We start from the raw sequence: 17,583 nt of genomic DNA on the forward strand, positions 1-17,583 counted from the left end.
AACATCATTCATATCTTTTGTACTCTCCTGATTGTTAGATTCATAAATCAAAATGAGCAAAAAATTAAAATTACCTGGATACATGTATGAAATATGCCCATTAGACTGGCTGACTGATGAATGCTTGTTTCACCAATCCTATAGCTCTTTCATGTCCCCCAGGGACTCGGCCTGCCTAGTTCCCAAGATGGACCTCCGTATCACTAAAACATTAGAGAAATCACATGCTTCCAATTTTATGACATTTCAAGCTCCAATACAATATAGATTCACAGAGTAGGATCTAGCTTTGTTGTTTTCAAAACCCAACTTGGAGAATAGCATTGTGGAAAATCCTGGAGTTCCTTGTTCTATGAGACTAATTCACTATGCAGATCTAGGCAGCACAAAGGTGAAGTATGGTTAACTTGATTTCCCTCTGTATGTTTATATACGTGGTTCATACAAGTCATTGGCTCACCAATAAATGAACTAGAATGGAATTTAGCAGGACTCACAAGTACAAACTAGTCTTCACATTTATATTCTTATCTACCATTCTAGGAAATTTCTAGTCCTTCTTCAGAGCCCAGCTTAAATCTTGCCTCCTTTCAGGGGTCCCTTTCCATTCCCAGGCAGAGGGAATTATTCTCTATATCCCATAGAAATTTTCAGTTACTTCTGCTTCTATACCTTTGTATATGATGAGTGATCTAGTTGTCAAGTATGAGCCAAAGTTTTCCCATTCATCATGTTCTTCTTTGTATTTTTAGTCCCCCCCAAAGGAGTAAGGCATATAATTGATGCATACTATGTGTCTTGGATGAATTAAGTATGTCTCTGCAGAAAACCAATGAAGGTCTTCTAGAACAGAGGTTATCACACCAAATCCAGCCTCCACTTGCCCTTATAAAGTCTTCTGTGTATCACACTCAAGTTAGGTGCTCTCTGCTTTCATGCCACAAGAGCAGAATTGAGCCGAAACCGGTTTGGCTCAGTGGTAGAGCGTCGGTCTGCAGACTGCAAGGTCCCAGGTTCGATTCCGGTCAAGGGCATGTACCTTGGTTGTGAGCATATCCCCAGTAAGAGGTGTGCAGAAGGCAGCTGGTCGATGTTTCTCTCTCATCAATGTTTCTAGCTCTCTATCCCTCTCCCTTCCTCTCTGTAAAAAAAATCAATAAAATATATTAAAAAAAAAAAAGAGCAGAATTGAGTAGTTGTCACAGAGACAAGAGCCCACAACCTAATTTTTTTTTTTTTTACAGAGAGAGCTTGCTTTCCCCTAGTCTAGACATAAAGTTCCTTCCACTGAACATTATCAGATAAACTCTGAAAGTGTCTTAGTCATTGATTACCCTTTATCTAGATTTTTAAAACAGTAATATACCACTGCTTTTGGTCTGTCAATTTACTATAAAGTTAATGATTAAGTTATAGCTATATTGGATTGCAATTCTGAAAATAACTTGGTGGTGTGATTGAACACCTAATTGAAGTGAAAGATTTCTAACTCAAGTCAATATTGCATTCGCAAGTCATCATTTTGTTGTCATATTTGTGGGATCTTAGTGGAAACTAAGATTTTAAAAAGTCTCATTGTAATTGGCTAAACGATAAATGTTTAATCCCATTTGAGTTAAAATTAGAGGAAGTAAAAGACTATTTCTAGAGATTTATAAAACAAGTTATATGATAATAGGAGGCATGAATATGTTGTCCTCATGCCTATTTTTTGAGTAACCTAATACTGAACTGCTGGTCTCTAGACTTATGTAGCAATAGACCTTTATTCAGACAAGGTTAAGTAGAGTAAATTAAACACTATCGGTTTTCTACTGTTGATACCTAGAGATTACTATTCTAATTTTACATGTAACTATTAGCACATTGCCTGATACAGAACATGCCTTCAGAAATATTTGTTGAATTAATGTCTTGGCAAGTAGAAATATTTTCAGGATTCATTTACTAATAACATATTGCATTAGGCCTTCATATATAATATTAAATTAATATATAATAATACATATTAAATTGTATCATTGCTCAGAAAAGGGCAATATAATATCCAGCTGAGGTTGACAAATAGGACGTTAAAAAAGAACATACAGTTAGAGTAACGACGGAGCAACTAAAAAAGCAGAAGGGTGGGTAAGGAAGGTATGTTGAGCAGGGAGAGATGGCATTGCCAGAGATAGGCACAAGTAAGCTGAATTTAAAGGAATGGTGCTGCCCCAGCCTGCCTGAAGCAGTTTGTCTATGTGTGCTAAGAGCGGTTGCACATAAAATTGAACCGTAGGTTGAGTCCACAGTTATAGAATTTAAATACCTTAGGTACCTTGCCTTACTAGGAAACCACAAGATGTTTGAGCAGAGGAATAAGAATGAAATACACTAGGTATGGGAAAGATGAGACTCTGAGGGGATCTCCTCTAACTAAGGAGGAGCAGTGAAGATGCAAGAACCTTTGACACAGACGTTGACTAGACATAGAGGAGAGAAAGTGAGGGAGTCAAAACTTATCACAGGTTTCTAGCCTCAGAAAATATGGTTTTGTCTTTAATAGAAAATAGGAAATCAGAAATATTATGGGGGAAAGATGATCATCTCATTTTGTAATAGAGGAGACTGTACACTCAAGAGAGGAGCCAGGCCTGGGAGGTAATCAGGAGTCTTTTGCCCTGAGGTGGAGGAGAATGAAGTCCATAAAAGCCTCCATATTTAGCTGTCGGGAGTTCTTTCAGTGCCTTTGGAAATGAGGACCAGGTCAGCAGATGTCTGATTGCTCAGGAAGGAAGTATTAGAGAGATTTCAAAAAGCCTAGTAGAATTTTACATACAGCTAAATAAACAAACAAAAAGGTAACATTTCTATTTTCCCCCCCTGAAATCATAACGATCCAATGTTGCTTTTTATGTAGACTAGAGGTTCTGATGTTCATTAAAAGGTACTTGATTGATTTGAAATGGGAAAGTGTATTGTTACTTAATCTTGCCTCTTCAATCTTTTGAAGGCATTCACATAAGTGTTCCGTGGAACACACTTTGGCAAATGTGTGAGATAATGATGTGAGGTTACCCAGCAGCAGGCTCTGTGATGGGTATAATCGGGCTTTTAGTCCCAAGAGGTCCAGTAACTGCAACTCTAATAGGTCACAAAGTGCATCCAAGTACATTGTCTCATCTGGTCCTCTCACCACTCGTTAAAACATTTCCCATCTCAGCTACCTCTAATTCAGAAAATAATCAGGCAGTCTTCTTTTTAACTTTGCACAGTACTAGCCATTAAGAGTTACTTTAAGATTGATCTGGAAGGATCCAACACTTCCTTTTCTCTGGCTTCTCTTAGGAGAATTGAAACTCTGCTTTTTTTTTTTTTTTTTTTTTTTATGTCCATTAGCAAAACCACCTCAGAAGGTATCTGTGCCATGTCCATGGATTTTCCTTGTGTCTGTGTCACATCTGTGGCTGATTAATTCAGTTACCCAAAGAGTAATGATGCAAATACTCGTAATAAATATTTCAGGTTAGAAGTGGACTTGGACATGGATATATTTCTGACTCTTGTATTTTATCACATACATTTCAAGGAATTATTGTAATCTGAGTGTCATTAGCTAAAAATATGAAAAGTTCATTGAGAAGAACCCTTAGAATGTTTGCTGATATCCAGTGCTTCTTTAGAGCTTTGAACATAGACTCCTAAATGAGAACTGTGTGTTTTGTAAGGATGCATGTTAAGAAATTTCTCCTAAAATAAATAAAATAAACCTGCATGGTTAATTGAACACTTTCTTAGGAGGACTATTCTCTCGGTGCTCCATGCCAGGAAGTTGCTGGAAGTTTTTAAATTTTAAAGAGATAAAGATAGGCAACAATAATTAGGGAGGAGTAGTTTCACACTCTCATATGCATTAATATTAAAGCACCCCTTGCTAATCATCTCAGATAACTGGATATGCTGGAAGATAATACCAAACAGCATCCTTTGCTAAATGGTTCCAGGTAGAGCCTTAGGAGTTTTCCACCTTGTCCAGAGTGGAATGAGTTGCACCAGTAAACTCTGTCTCCTACATTTAATATTGAACTCCATTCGCAGAGTCTCTCTCCACTGATTGGTTTTTGGCTTTATTTTGAGTGTGCCCATCCCCAGCAGCTGCTGCCATTCGGAGTGCCAGCTTAACTCAGGGGGCAAAGGTCATTCAGCTCCAAACACCGAGGAGCACTTGGCATCTTCGCCATCACAGGAGGCCCGCCAAGTTATGCTCCAACCCAACTTCAAAGAGAGACCTTTCAAAGATATCAATGTCTTAGAGCTGAGCCCCTGTTGAAGAAAGTCTTCCCCATGACTGCCTTCCTCTGGCCCCGGACTGGCTACAGGCCATTGGACCGGAAGGGAAAGCTCTGCCTATCACTTTCTCCCTTAATCTCTCTTACTCTCAGGGGTGGCTTTCTGAACGGGATCTGAGAGATAAAGAGAACTAGATAGAACAAAAGGAAAGTTATGTTGGTCTCTGATGTTAATGTAAGGGGTAACTTGATAGTGTTTATTCCTCCTTATTTTGTTCATTTCAATATTTTTAAATATATTTTATTGATTTTCTACAGAGTGGAAGGGAGAGAGATAGAGAGCTAGAAACATCGATGAGAGAGAAACATCGACCAGCTGCCTCCTGCACACCCCCTACCAGGGATATGCCTGCAACCAAGGTACATGCTCTTGACCGGAATCGAACCTGGGACCTTTCAGTCCGCAGACCGACGCTCTACCACTGAGCCAAACCAGTTTCTGCCATTTCAATATTTTTGAAGCTAAAGCTCTTTGTCCTTGATCCATCAGGACATCTTCTAGCTTAACCGAATGTTCCTTAGCATAGCGACATTTCTTAGATCTTTTTAAAAAAAGGCATCCATTATTTTCTTTTACAGTTAGAAATTGAGTCAGATCTCTTCAGAGATGCAATTACTTTTGACTCATAGCTTTACAAATAATAATAACTGGTCTTTCTTTGCATATGTATATATTCTAGACGGTGCCAAAGGTCCCAAATCACTAAGGGCGTCCAGTTCATTGGCGGTGCAAGGAGGGAAAATTAAGCGGAAGTTTGTGGATCTGGGGTAAGCACTTCATGATGTGAAAGGCAAGCCCTTTGTAAAAGGAGGACTAAAAGAGAGTATGCCCGCTTTCCCTTTCTGAATGTGTCTGCCTTTATAGGGCACCATTGCGAAGGAACTCCAACAAGGGAAAGAAATGGAAAGAAAAAGAAAAAGAAGCCAGTAGGTTTTCTCCAAGTAGCAGGTACGGGTGAGTGATGGAGGACACAGGTTCATCTCTATAGCTAAACTCCCTGACCCCCTCCCACTGTTCACCAAAATCAGTGGCCGGGATCTTCAATGTACCTATAGTGAGATGAAAGAAAAATTTCACAATTTCTATGTCTTACTCCAACTAAAGCCTATACCGGGCCTTGGAATATCCATTGCCTTAATTGCAGAATTTCCATCAAATATTTAAGTACAGAATAATGATGCCAATTGGTAGTAAGTACCTATTGGCTTTCAAGACAGTTGAATTCCCACACATATAAGAATGATAACCGTCTCCTGCTGGAATCAGCTGTTTGTTGGTAGCCCTGTCAACTATGCGTACTGCACTGTAAAGACTTTCCTTTAGAGAAGTGGGCTTTTCCCAGCATGTTTTCAAGTTTTCCCAGTTCCCTTCTGTGATAATTCATTCAAACTCAGCTCGGTAAAGCATAGAGCCCTGAAGTTAGACTGCCTGGGTTTGAATCAGAGCTCTCACCTTTTAAATCTTGGACAAGTTATTTAGCCTCTGTGTCTCCATTTTCCCATTTAGTGTAAGGCTTAAGTGAGTTTTCATGTAAACGTTTAAAATGCTACCTGACACATAGAAGCTATTATAAAAATAATAATAAAGATAACAGTTTGCTGCTATTATTATTGTTTGCAAGTTACAGAGAAGTTTCACATTTATCATTGGTCATTACAATAAGACCTGAAGGACTGATAATAACACCATACTTTACCGATGAAGGTGAAGCCTCTGTATCATTGAATTGATTACCCCAGGACTGTGCAATAGGCAATTGATGTCCATTAGCTGGGGCTTGTGTCTCCTGTCTAGATGTCTTTCCAATACTTCCTGTCATCTTCAAGTACTTACGCATCTAATGGTTGGTTTTTTTTTTAAATTACAGTTTATATTCAGTATTATTTTGTGTTAGTTTCAGGTATACAGCATAGTGGTTAGACAATCAGATACTTTCAAAGTGGTCCCCTCGATATTTTTAAGTGTCCAGATGTCTTTCCAGTAATTCCTGTCATCTTCAAGTACTTAATCATCTAATGGTTGGTTTTTTAAAAGTTACAGTTTATATTCAATATTATTTTGTGCTAGTTTCAGGTATACAGCATAGTGGTTAGACAATCCGATACTTTCAAAGTGGTCCCCTGATATTCAAGTGCCCACCTGGCACCATACTTAGTTATTACAATATTGACTATGTTGCCTAAATTGTACTTTCATTCCCATGGCTATTCTGGAACTACCAATTTGTACTTCTCGGTCCCTTCACCTTTTTCACCTAGCCCTACCAGTCTGACAACTGTCATTCTGTTTGGTGTCTAAGAGTCTATTTCTATTTTGTCTGTTCTTTTATTGTGCTCCTTGGATTCCACATATAAGTGAAATCATATGGTATTTGTCTTTCTCTGACTCACTTATATTTCTTTATGAAATTTGGGAATCATCTCAAAAGCACACAGTAAGAAAGATACAGGCAAAATGCTAAGAATAAAATACTATGAAATCATTGGGGGACCATTTGCCCATTTCCTAGGTTGTCCTCTGCTGTTTCCTTGTTTTCCTTTTTTTTTTTTTTTTTTTTTACCGGTGTACCATGTGGTGAGACGTTATACCTTCTCCCTGGGATTACAGAAGAATTGGGAGGGGGATGACAAGCGAGAGTTCCAAATTAATTATTTTTGTTGGTTGGGTTTCCTTTATGCTGTAATATGGAGAAAGGGTAGAAAGTTTTGTTTGTAAGGGGTCAACAATCTCAGTTAAAATAAGACCATAATGCAACTCAAAAGAGACTTACTAACTTTGTGTGATTTTGGAGTGAGAAATACAAAAGTCTACTTTGTGCCTTGAAGTTAAGAGTAGAAAACTATCAAATATGCTTAGAGGGAATAAAAGAAACAAGTAATGAACCTGTTTAAAGGAGAGAAGCTCAGACACCTCTGAGTTTCTCCCTTTCTTCTCTGGGCCTTTGAGGTGGTCACTCCCTCTCACGTTTGAGGCTAAAAGGGGCAGAACCACAGGCATTCAGCAGGCATGAAAGGTTCTAGTGAATGTCATGGCAGTAGCCAGAGTGTTACCACTTTGTATACATTCCAGGTGAAAAGCAAGCACATCTGGATTCTGTTGGTGAGTGCTCACCTTATTCTAGGCCAGTGGTCGGCAAACTCATTAGTCAACAGAGCCAAATATCAACAGTACAGCGATTGAAATTTCTTTTGAGAGCCAAATTTTTTAAACTTCTTCTAACGCCACTTCTTCAAAATAGACTCTCTCCCAGCCCATGGCATTTTTGGAAGAGCCACACTCCAGGGGGTAAAGAGTCGTATTTGGCTCGCTAGCGGCAGTTTGCCGACCACGGCTCTAGGCAAAACCTTGGGTGGCTGATGGCAGACTGTCATGTGCACACTGTCTCATCACAGCTAATGCCAGCTTTTGAACCAGCCAGACTTCCCTCTCGGCTGCCTGGCCAGCTCTGCAGCTTTACAGCACTAGCCCTGCGGTCTCTGCTTCAGTCATCACAGGTGGTTCCATGTGTGCCAACGCTATAGAATAGTTTTAAATTAGGATCATCATTTTCAAATTATTTGTAATTATAGTAGAATTCTGACAACTGAAAGGAATTCACCTAAGGAAAATAGTAGAATAGTGAAGAAGAGAGACTTTTTCTGTTTCAAAAAGGTAATTTTTTGAGCTATCACAGTAATTTGGTTAACACTAATCAAATCCAAATGGCAGCCTTTGTTCTTCTAAATAGATTGATAATGGGTCCGGAACCTTACAAAAGGTACTCCAGAAAGGACAATTACTGCCAGGTGGGAGCTTAGTGCAGCTGAGCTGGCCTCCTGGGACCCTGGAGGTAGATGGGTGTTGAGGACCTTTAGCCACAAGCTCGCACAGCAGCTGCAGGGAACTGGGAATAAATGCATCACTCTAGAGGGGTGTAGTGAGAAAGGAAGGGAGAGAGAGAGAGAGAGAAAGAAATGGTTCAGTTGCCTCCCATAAGCACCCTGGCCAGGGATTGTACCTACAACCTTAGGTATGTGCCCTAACTTACCTTGTATTCAAAGTTAAAACCAATCCCCTAAAATCACCATGGAGTGTTTACCTTAGCAATTTATTTTTTGGGGTTCTAACCCCAGGTTAATCTAGTTCCAAGATCTATATAAATGAGTTCATTGTTCTATAGAGTTGTAAACTAGAAACCATTTAATTGCCAGGAAACTTACTTTCCCACCTCATCACCCAACCCCAACTGACATTTTATTATTACCGAGACTTAATTCCTTCCAGTTCCTAACAATAAAATAATCAGAAATATAGCTATGATTTGATTCTATTTTCCCCCAAAATGACAATGAGCCATTAGTGTCCAAGCTGTGAAGGAAAACAGAGCACATACCTAGAAAATCTTTTCAGATCCATTAAGAATTTATTTCCACTGATCTTGATTTTTCAAGGGGATTATGAAGGATGAATATAGAGTTAGTACCTTAGCCCCTAACCTGTCCTGAGAGTAAAAAAAATGTTAAGAAAGGAAGGAGTAAGGGAAAGGAGGGAAGGAAGAATTTTACCTTATTCTTAATACATTTCTCCACCAAGTGCAACAGACTGTAAGAGTGGTCAATAATAGAATAACTGTTACCAAAACTCCTGCACTCCTTTTGTAGACTCAATAGTTCGATTTATCTGGAAGGAAATTGGCATTTATTTTACAAAGCATGTCTGTAAAGCTGATGGGTTTATGAGTTTAAAGTAGTGGAGAGTTCACTTTTTTAAGATGAACATTCTCTACTCAAGGTCCAAGCAAATGGAAGCATGCCTGTTCAGCTCTTTGTGGATACTGGCAAACACACTGGGGTTGCATCAGTGTATGGAGGGGGTGTTAGAATCGAGGATACACAAATAAAGGAGGTGGATAGGATACAGCCTCAGAGGGGCACAGCCAGCTCTCCTGGAGAATTGGGAAATATTCTTCAGAAAACCCCAGAACCTGGTGGTTTACAGCTGTGAGGACGTGGCCATCTCCTTAGATGTGGGCTTGCATTGCTTTCTATGTGACTTTTCCTCTGTGCCTTCCATTGTCTTCATTGTCGGAGAAAGCCTCTGGATATCACTGAGGCTGAGCTTCCCTCCCCTCCTTCTTCACACTCCCACTGTGGCCTCCAGGCCTGCTTCTGCACTGGATGGCCAGGTGCATCTGGAATGATCAGTCTTGGATATTTTCCTGGCAGTGAGGATTTTATGGAAGCGTTTAGATGTGGTCTTCAGATTTTGTTTGAAATGTTGCCTGGCCAGGATTTGAACTACCCAAAGTCCTTTCCAAATAAGTCATTAGAATGACAAAAATTAGGTACCAATAATCTTATTTCTTGCAAAGGTTAGTGGTTCTAAAAGGGTTGTTACAAAGGCAGTGCACTTGGGAATAGGAAAAGATAGTCTAGCTGTCTTTGATAATGGCCTATGTATAACTTAAAATAGTATTCATGTATCAAAGCACTACAGTGCTTTATTTGAATTGTGGATGGAACACCTAACGAATTTCCCACATCATTTGATTGATTCAGAAATGTATAACTAAATAAGAAAAATAAATCCTATACCCACTAATAAGAGTGTGAGACTGCAGAGGAAATAGTTTTATTTTAGAGCTTTTTCAGCATTTTTCACGGAATGTAGGGCCTGAGCTAAAAGACAAACCTCAGAAGTTAAATTCTGGATAGACAGTGAGATCTACAGAGAGAGCCAACTCCCCAATGTGCAGTTCCATTTTTAAGGAGTGTGGATGGGGAGAGGGGGCTGAGACCTCTCTATGGAGATAGTCCCAAGCTTGTGAAGCTGGAGATAACTTGTTTTACCTCCCCCAGGACTTATATTTCTTTCCAAAGGCTGAGAACCCAAGATCCTTCCCAAGTTGAATTTGTTTACATTGAGGAGATAGGATTTCTCTCCCTTCTCAGAGGCGAGGCAGGAACAGCTGGCCCTCTCCTATATAACCATCCAGATTCATATTTTTTAGATTTCTCACCTACAGTGTAGACCAAGTTTAGGACATCTGGTTCTCATTATGGAGAGAGAGAAAATTACGGTATGGGGAACCAGTGCAATCATTTTATGTAAGTAAGTAATAACCTATTCTGTTCCAAAAGCCTCATATTTGCATTCAGGATAATATTAATAAACATAGACATTAAAATTTTTAAGAGTTAGCTGAGATATGCCTTAAAGTAGATTCCGGGTCAACTCCTCCCGTCTTTTCTCACAATTTTAATTCAGTTAGTCTGGGTGTCCAAAAATCTGCATTTGAACAGCTGCCCCAGTGATTCTTACCAGACTGTCCACGACCCAGGAGCAGAAAGCACTTCCACAGAAGACCTATGTGCCTCTGCTAGCAGGCATTAGCAGTCTCCTGATGTTCAGTTATTGTACTCTCTCCTCCTCTTTTGATAAGAAGTAGGTGGGTTTAAGGATACAACATTGTTCTTAAGCTTTACGATGAAATTGAAAGTTGGCCCCTCTCTGGTCAGTCTTTCCCTGTTATTCTTGCAGATTCCTTTGTGGTTTTGTTGTTGTTTTTGTTGTCATTTTAAGAAATATACCATTTAGCCCTGGCTGATGTGGCTCATTTGGTTGGGCATGGTCCCATGCACTGAAAGGTTGCCATTTCAAGTCCTGGTCAGGGCAAATCTAGGATTTTGGTCTCCATCCCTAGTAGGGAACATGCAGGAGGTAGCCAGTTGATGTTTTGCTGTCATATCAATGTTTCTCTTTTTCTTTCCCTCCCACTCTCTCCAAAAATCAACAAAAAAGAAATAAAAAATAAAAATTGATTGGCTCCCATTCACTCAGAAAAGAAAAAGAAAGAAATACACCATTTAAATCATCACCTTTTCTTGAACTTTAGTGTGGCCAACAGTTTTTCACCCCCCAACCAATATTCTTCCAAAACTTCACTGATTTTTCATTCTCTTTAATTATCATTCTTACAATCCCCTTACATTTATACATTGCTGAACAGTTTATGTTTTTACATTTATTGTCCCATTTGATTCTCTCAATAATCTTTGGAAATGAACAGAAATTGTTAGGAGTTGTACTATTTATGTAAATTTGAAACATGTAATATTTCCAAGTATTTTAAATGAGATGTGAGAAGATTGAAATTCAGGATCCATGTCCAACATTTGCTGTCTAGCTAAGGCGTTGTCACTTTTAAATGAAAGGAAATCTCCTTGTTGTCATGACATCAGCAGTTAACAAATTGTGGGCACTGCAACAAGGATCATTCGAACATTTTGAGAGTGACCTCTTCCAAGATGCAGACACTACTGCCCATTCCTGCCTCAGTTCCTAAGAACTATTTTTCTCTAACCAAAACGTAAGTATAAATATGCAAGATATTAAGAAAAATATGCTTTCAAACGGTGTTCTCAAAGGCCTTTGAATCCTTTGAATGTTAAACAATAAGCATAGACCATTATAGTTTTCAAAGCACTTTTTACACATACTATCTCATTTAATTCCTAACCACATATGAGATACATAAAAAATCCACCTTTCACAGGTAAGAAAGAGAGGCTGAGTGAAGGCCGTGGTTCAGTAAGTGGCAGACCTGACCTCCAAGCAGAGCATTAAGACTTCAGGTCTGGTGTTCTTTCTATAAAAAGGCACAAAGATTATGATGCAAAACCAACGAAGTGTATGTTCTGCTTAACGTATCCTGAGCCCTGAAATTCCCAGATTATCTAAGTATATCATATTCTTAAATTGAGACTCTTGGGAACCTGAGTTGAGAGGAGGCCAGGAAAGAATGCTCATCAGGAGCTGAAGTCACCAGCAGTGAGGCACTGATGTGTGTCCCCAACGAGGGGATGCTCTGATGACAGCAGCTCCTAAATGACACGCTTCTCCCTCATGTTAATTTATCCACATCCACAGGCGTTGGCAAAAGTAAGTGTACAGCTGTGAGTCCATGAAACACAGGGTTTATTCTTGCGTTACTATTTATTAATTTACTACGTTATTTTTCCATTCAAATAACTGTAGACCTAACTTTTTGCCCATCCATGTATGTATTAGGCACATTTCCCATGGACATAGCAGTACAAAATGTCTGTCATTACAGAATCCATTTAGACGCAAAATAATAATAATGATTAGGATAAATGTTCCAGTCAAAAATGGGGGGGGCAGAGTATCTGTTGTGTAAGATAACTTCTCAAATTGCTACTTCAAACTGTGTTCAGAGCCCCGTCAGAGTCCAGTTCAGTCAGTTTCACATCTTCCCTTTCTCTGTCTAACACCCCCATTCTTTTCATGAAACAGGATCTTCAGAGGCAGGCTGGACCATTGGAAAACGAAGCCCTCTGCTGCAGCGCCGGCCTCCCCTCGCTCACCTTGCATGCCTTTCTCCTGGTTTCAAGAGAGCCGGAAAGGATCCTATTCCTTCAGGAACCTGCCTTCACCTCCAAGTCCCCTCCAGCCTTCTCCTGAAACTCTAATTTCAGATAAAAAGGGGTCCAAGGTAGAAAACACTTGGATTAGAAATGCAAACGAGAAAACCCCAAATCTCTTCCTCCTCTTCAATCTCTGGGAAGCATTCTCAACCTATGTGTTTGCTCTGGATCCAAGAAACCAATGTGATAACACTGCAATAAACCGTGCATGGTACTTCCTGTGTGGGGAACCGAAAGGCCCCTTAACCATCACCTTCTTTAATACTGGTCTCTGCTAGATTGTGTGTTAATCTTCGATTTGCCTGTCTTTTTCACGTTTTGCTATTTAATCTCCGTTTGACAGTGAAACCATGCTGGGAAAGATGCGTTTGAATCACGGCACAGTGTGATAGATCTGTTTACCAAGCATTCCAGTTTAAATTACATTACCAAACTATTTTTGCTGCGCTCGTCAAGATTTACTGGAAAACAGATAAATTTGGGCCTGGATATGTGTTCAGTACATCTAAATGAAACTCTCTAAAACAAACCAATGCTGACATAGCACCCTTACTTACTTCTCTTAAATCAAGCTTCCATGTCGAACAGCTGTTGTAATTCTGTCACGAAAGTTCTTTAACTTGAGCAGAATTAGGAAGTCTATGCATGGATGCTACTCGTTTTGAAATGCATGATGGTTATTTCCAGCATGACACTGCAAACCTTACCTAATCTTACCTAATTTTATTGAAACACATGCGGTGGCTAACTTTCACATGTTGTGTGGTCTCCTTTTATCTGTGTTCACTTTTCTTTCTCAAACAGACACATGGGGTTCAAGTTACTCGAATTTAATTCTTTTCTTGTGGTCAACAGCTCACAGGGTTTGGATGGGTTTTGGGGTTGTGTTTCCACTGACAGTGCCAAATGGTAATGCGCTGTGTCGAATGCCTCTGCCTAAATGCTCTCCTAGCCCAGCTCCGTGCTCTGATTCAGTCTCGTCTGAGCATCCAGCAAACCCTGCAGTCTGTTTGGTAACTGAGCTCTCTGGCCTCTGGCATGGCATTTATTCCTGACAGCCAGCTAACCCGGGTACGAGAGGACCTAATGGAAAACTGGCAGTCCAGTCTCTAAGGCAGTGGGATAGGAAACAGATGGGGTTTGGCCAAGTTCTTAAGAATCCCTGGGAAGCCGAAGCCAGTTTGGCTCAGTGGTAGAGCGTCAGTCTGCGGACTGAAAGGTCCCAGGTTCGATTCCGGGCAAGGGCATGTACATTGGTTGCGGGCACATCCCCGGTGGGGTGTGCGCAAGAGGCAGCTGGTCAATGTTTCTCTCTCATCGACGTTTCTGGCTCTCTATCTCTCTCCCTTCCTCTCTATAAAAAATCAATAAAATATATATTTTTTAAAAAGAATCCCTGGGAAGCAACTAGAAAAGAAGTTTTGACAGCAATAGACCACTTTGCCTTGAAGCATTTTCAGCATTGGGTCTGCTATATCTCAGTGTTGTTTAAATAGTTCTACCGTTATCTTACACTGGAGAGACTCCAGGTGTGGCTTAAAATGTTTTCACTAAGGCAGCTCTGAAGTCATTGTGAATGTATTTGATTTTAATATCCACTGAACATTTTAATGAGGTTCTGGGGAAGGTTTCTTCCGACCCCCAGGTAACTATTTGGGAACGTGTGTTTGTGCGTAGCGCTGCCATGTGAGAGCTATACTTGAGCAGGCCGTGCAGTGAGGTTGTGACCTCCCCCAGAACCCATCGTCTTTGAAGGTCACATCCTGGAGAGGATCTGCCATCCCCCACAGCATTTATCACAGCCAGCGGGGACCTTCCCGGGTGCTCGGCTACCTTTCTAATATGGATTGCCATCTGTTCCTAATCACTCAGGCTCTCCACACCACCTTGTATTTTTTTACTTACACTGTGGCTCATCACCATTAGGGTCAAAGAAGATAGGCTCATTAATATCACTCCTCTGAGCAGTCGCAGAGGATAATGAATGCTGCACCCTTGAAGAGAGACTGCAGAGTCATTACTCCAAAACACCTATCCTCTCCCCCGGTGGAGAAGCGCTCAAAGCTCCCCATTCACCGCAGACGCAGTGTCCGACACTGCCCAGCCGAAGGTCATCACCGGCCCCAAAGTCAACTTCTAAGATTACTTCAAAGTTACCGTCTTAGAGCTCGCAAACACACCTACCTTGGGTTCCTTCACGGTGCCCTTTTAACACTGAGCTTCATTTATTGTTACAGAATTTTACCTTCAACGATGACTTCAGTCCCAGTAGCACCAGCTCGGCAGACCTGAGCGGCCTGGGAGCGGAGCCCAGAACCCCGGGGCTCTCTCAGTCCCTAGCGCTGTCGTCAGATGAGGTATGCTCATGTCCCTCACAGAACTGCTCTCCCAAGTATACGTGATACCCGTGAGCTGTCACAGGGCAATGTGTCTGAGGTAGACTTTGCATGGTAGATCACTGGACCATGATCTCTGCTAGGATATTGGTGTCTCCCTCTCTGTCTCAACATGAAAGCTAACTGTTGTTTCGGAGGCCCTCAGAGCCATCCCTCACTGTAAACTATATCTTAGGCCTTTCTCTGACTCCAGTGCGATGCCTCTCAGCAATGGTGTGGGGACGGGAGGCTGGGCACTGGAGAGCAAAAATGGGGAACAGCCCTTGCTTTTCTCCCTCACCTTTCCCACCATCACCCCCACACGAAGAATCTGATATTTCTTCTGAGTTGGGTGTGGCCCATGATTAAGATTCACTGCAGTGAAAAGGGGAGAGATACAATTCTGAGAAGGAAGGACAACTATGTAAGACCACTGATTTAGATGGGGGGGTCAAAGTATATATTTATCTCCTGAGCATTCTTAGGAATGCTCAGGAGATAAATACATACAAGAGAGGCAGGAAATTACACTAACGATGGACTTAGTGCCCCAAGGGATAAGGCGAAGAAAGAAATGCCAGAAAGATGCCACAATACTTTTAAATGTGCTTTTACATATCTCTAATGTCTTATTGGGGTGGAAGGGAGGGTGGGAGGGAGGCATTGTAAGTAAAGATAGTTTTGCTCTAAATATGTGTTCTTAGTTATTTCTTTCTAACATGTTGTTTTGTTTTGTAAAACATTTTTTTCTCTTAAATTCTTTTGCCCATATTCTTCAGGCTCGACATGACTTTAATTTTCTAAGACTTTGTACTGTATATATTGTGTGTCCTGTTTGTGTAACATGTTTCTCTTTGATTCCTTTGTTGCTCCCTCGCTCAGAGCCTGGATATGATAGATGACGAGGTGAGCTTTCAATGGGCTGTAAGGTGGTTTTTGTTATTTTGTTTGAACCTTTTCTCTCTTTGCAGATGATTGAAAACTCAAACAATACAAGAGTGCTTTTCTCTGCAGTGGGGGTGGGGTGTTCCTTGTGTTATGTAGTTTCACTCTGCCCTGGTCTGTGTCTCAGTTTAAAAGATATTCCTGAGTCAAGAGGACCTCCAGATCCCACCTCCAGGGTCCTGTGATGTGTCCCCATCACCATTACCTGACTGACCCAGCTCCCTCTGTTTCGCCTCCTTTGCCTTCATCTCGGCTTACCCATCATCCCCTCTTCTGTCCTCTGCCCGTCACTGAGGCGGCTTCTGTCTCTCCTCCCAGACCCATCATCGCCTCATCGCCTCTCAGCGTAGTGGTTCCAGGAACCAGCCTGCCCTTTGCACTGTTAAAAGTAATAAATAGTCTGCACGGGGCAGATCTGTGGGTGTTCAGAGCCTCAGTTTCCTCGTTTACTAAAAGTAATTATGGATTCCCCCTGCCCAACTGCCCTCACGGATTTGCTTGCCGTGCAAATGAAATAATGGCTGTGAAATTTGCCCCTAAAAATACCTGAGGGCTCCATGCTCTCCTCTTCTAAGTGAAAGGTGCCACAATACTTTTAAATGTGTTTTTACATATCTCTACTGTCCTAGCAGAGGAGAAATGCAGAGGGATGGATTGTCTATAGGGATTAATGATATAAATTTGTTTTCTGCATCTGATAATCCTTCCAAAGTGTTTTTCATGTAAAAGCTTGCAACATTAGAGTGGATTTGTCAATATTAAACTTACTGCATTGAAAATGCTGTTTTATTTAGGGGAGTTTTTAGATTTCCAAGCATCTAAAAACACATGTAGGTAGTAAATGTGTGTGTGCATTCCATACACAGCGAGACCCATTAGCTTATCGTTCTGTGGTTTAGAAATAAAGATGGCTCTGGTAGGCAGGACATTCCCTGGGATAGATAGCGCAATGTGCCATGCTGAGCCACAGCACTTCAGCCCTTTAACAACACTGCGTGACGTTCCCACTCAGATCCTTGATGACGGACAGTCTCCCAAGCACAGTCAGTGTCAGAATCGGGCCGTTCAGGAGTGGAGTGTGCAGCAGGTTTCTCACTGGCTCATGAGCCTAAATCTGGAGCAGTATGTATCTGAATTCAGTGCCCAAAACATCACTGGAGAGCAACTCCTGCAGTTGGATGGAAATAAACTGAAGGTAAAGAATTATATCTGTCTGTGTTAGGTTACCAAGCGTAATTTGTATTGCTCATAGCACCTAAAATGTTTTCATTAAATGAGAGCATTCTCCCTATGGGAGAGATATTTCTCATCAACCATCAGCAGAAAGGACGGTGGATTGTTTGAGTAGTAAACGAAGTTTCAGAAAGTCATTAGGGGATCTAACGAGTAGGCCGCTGAGTAGGAGAGGGAGGGACTCCATTGCTTCCGCCTAGCAACACATGGCCCATGTATTAACTCTACTTACTTCTATGTAGTATGAGTTTTAATAATGGCCAATGTGGGCTCTT

General features: G+C 41.0%; 1 protein-coding gene across 16 annotated transcripts in view; it reads left to right on the plus strand.

Annotated features, from left to right (window-relative positions):
- Positions 1-17,583, plus strand: part of PPP1R9A (protein phosphatase 1 regulatory subunit 9A) — a 219,387-nt gene that overhangs the window by 194,868 nt on the left and 6,936 nt on the right. For 6 of the 16 annotated variants that reach the window (XM_084896633.1, XM_084896646.1, XM_084896648.1 and 3 more), the window contains 6 exons: positions 5,009-5,096; positions 5,194-5,283; positions 12,625-12,823; positions 14,993-15,112; positions 16,013-16,036; positions 17,088-17,270. In XM_084896633.1, coding sequence (XP_084752759.1) covers positions 5,009-5,096; positions 5,194-5,283; positions 12,625-12,823; positions 14,993-15,112; positions 16,013-16,036; positions 17,088-17,270 — 704 coding nt within the window. The remainder of the gene's footprint in view (positions 1-5,008; positions 5,097-5,193; positions 5,284-12,624; positions 12,824-14,992; positions 15,113-16,012; positions 16,037-17,087; positions 17,271-17,583) is intronic. The other 10 variants (XM_084896643.1, XM_084896647.1, XM_084896634.1 and 7 more) reach the window with 5 other exon arrangements.

This window comes from Pipistrellus hanaki, assembly GCF_964339955.1.
Source record: "Pipistrellus hanaki genome assembly, chromosome: 10".
In the NCBI taxonomy this organism is placed as follows: Eukaryota; Metazoa; Chordata; class Mammalia; order Chiroptera; family Vespertilionidae; genus Pipistrellus; species Pipistrellus hanaki.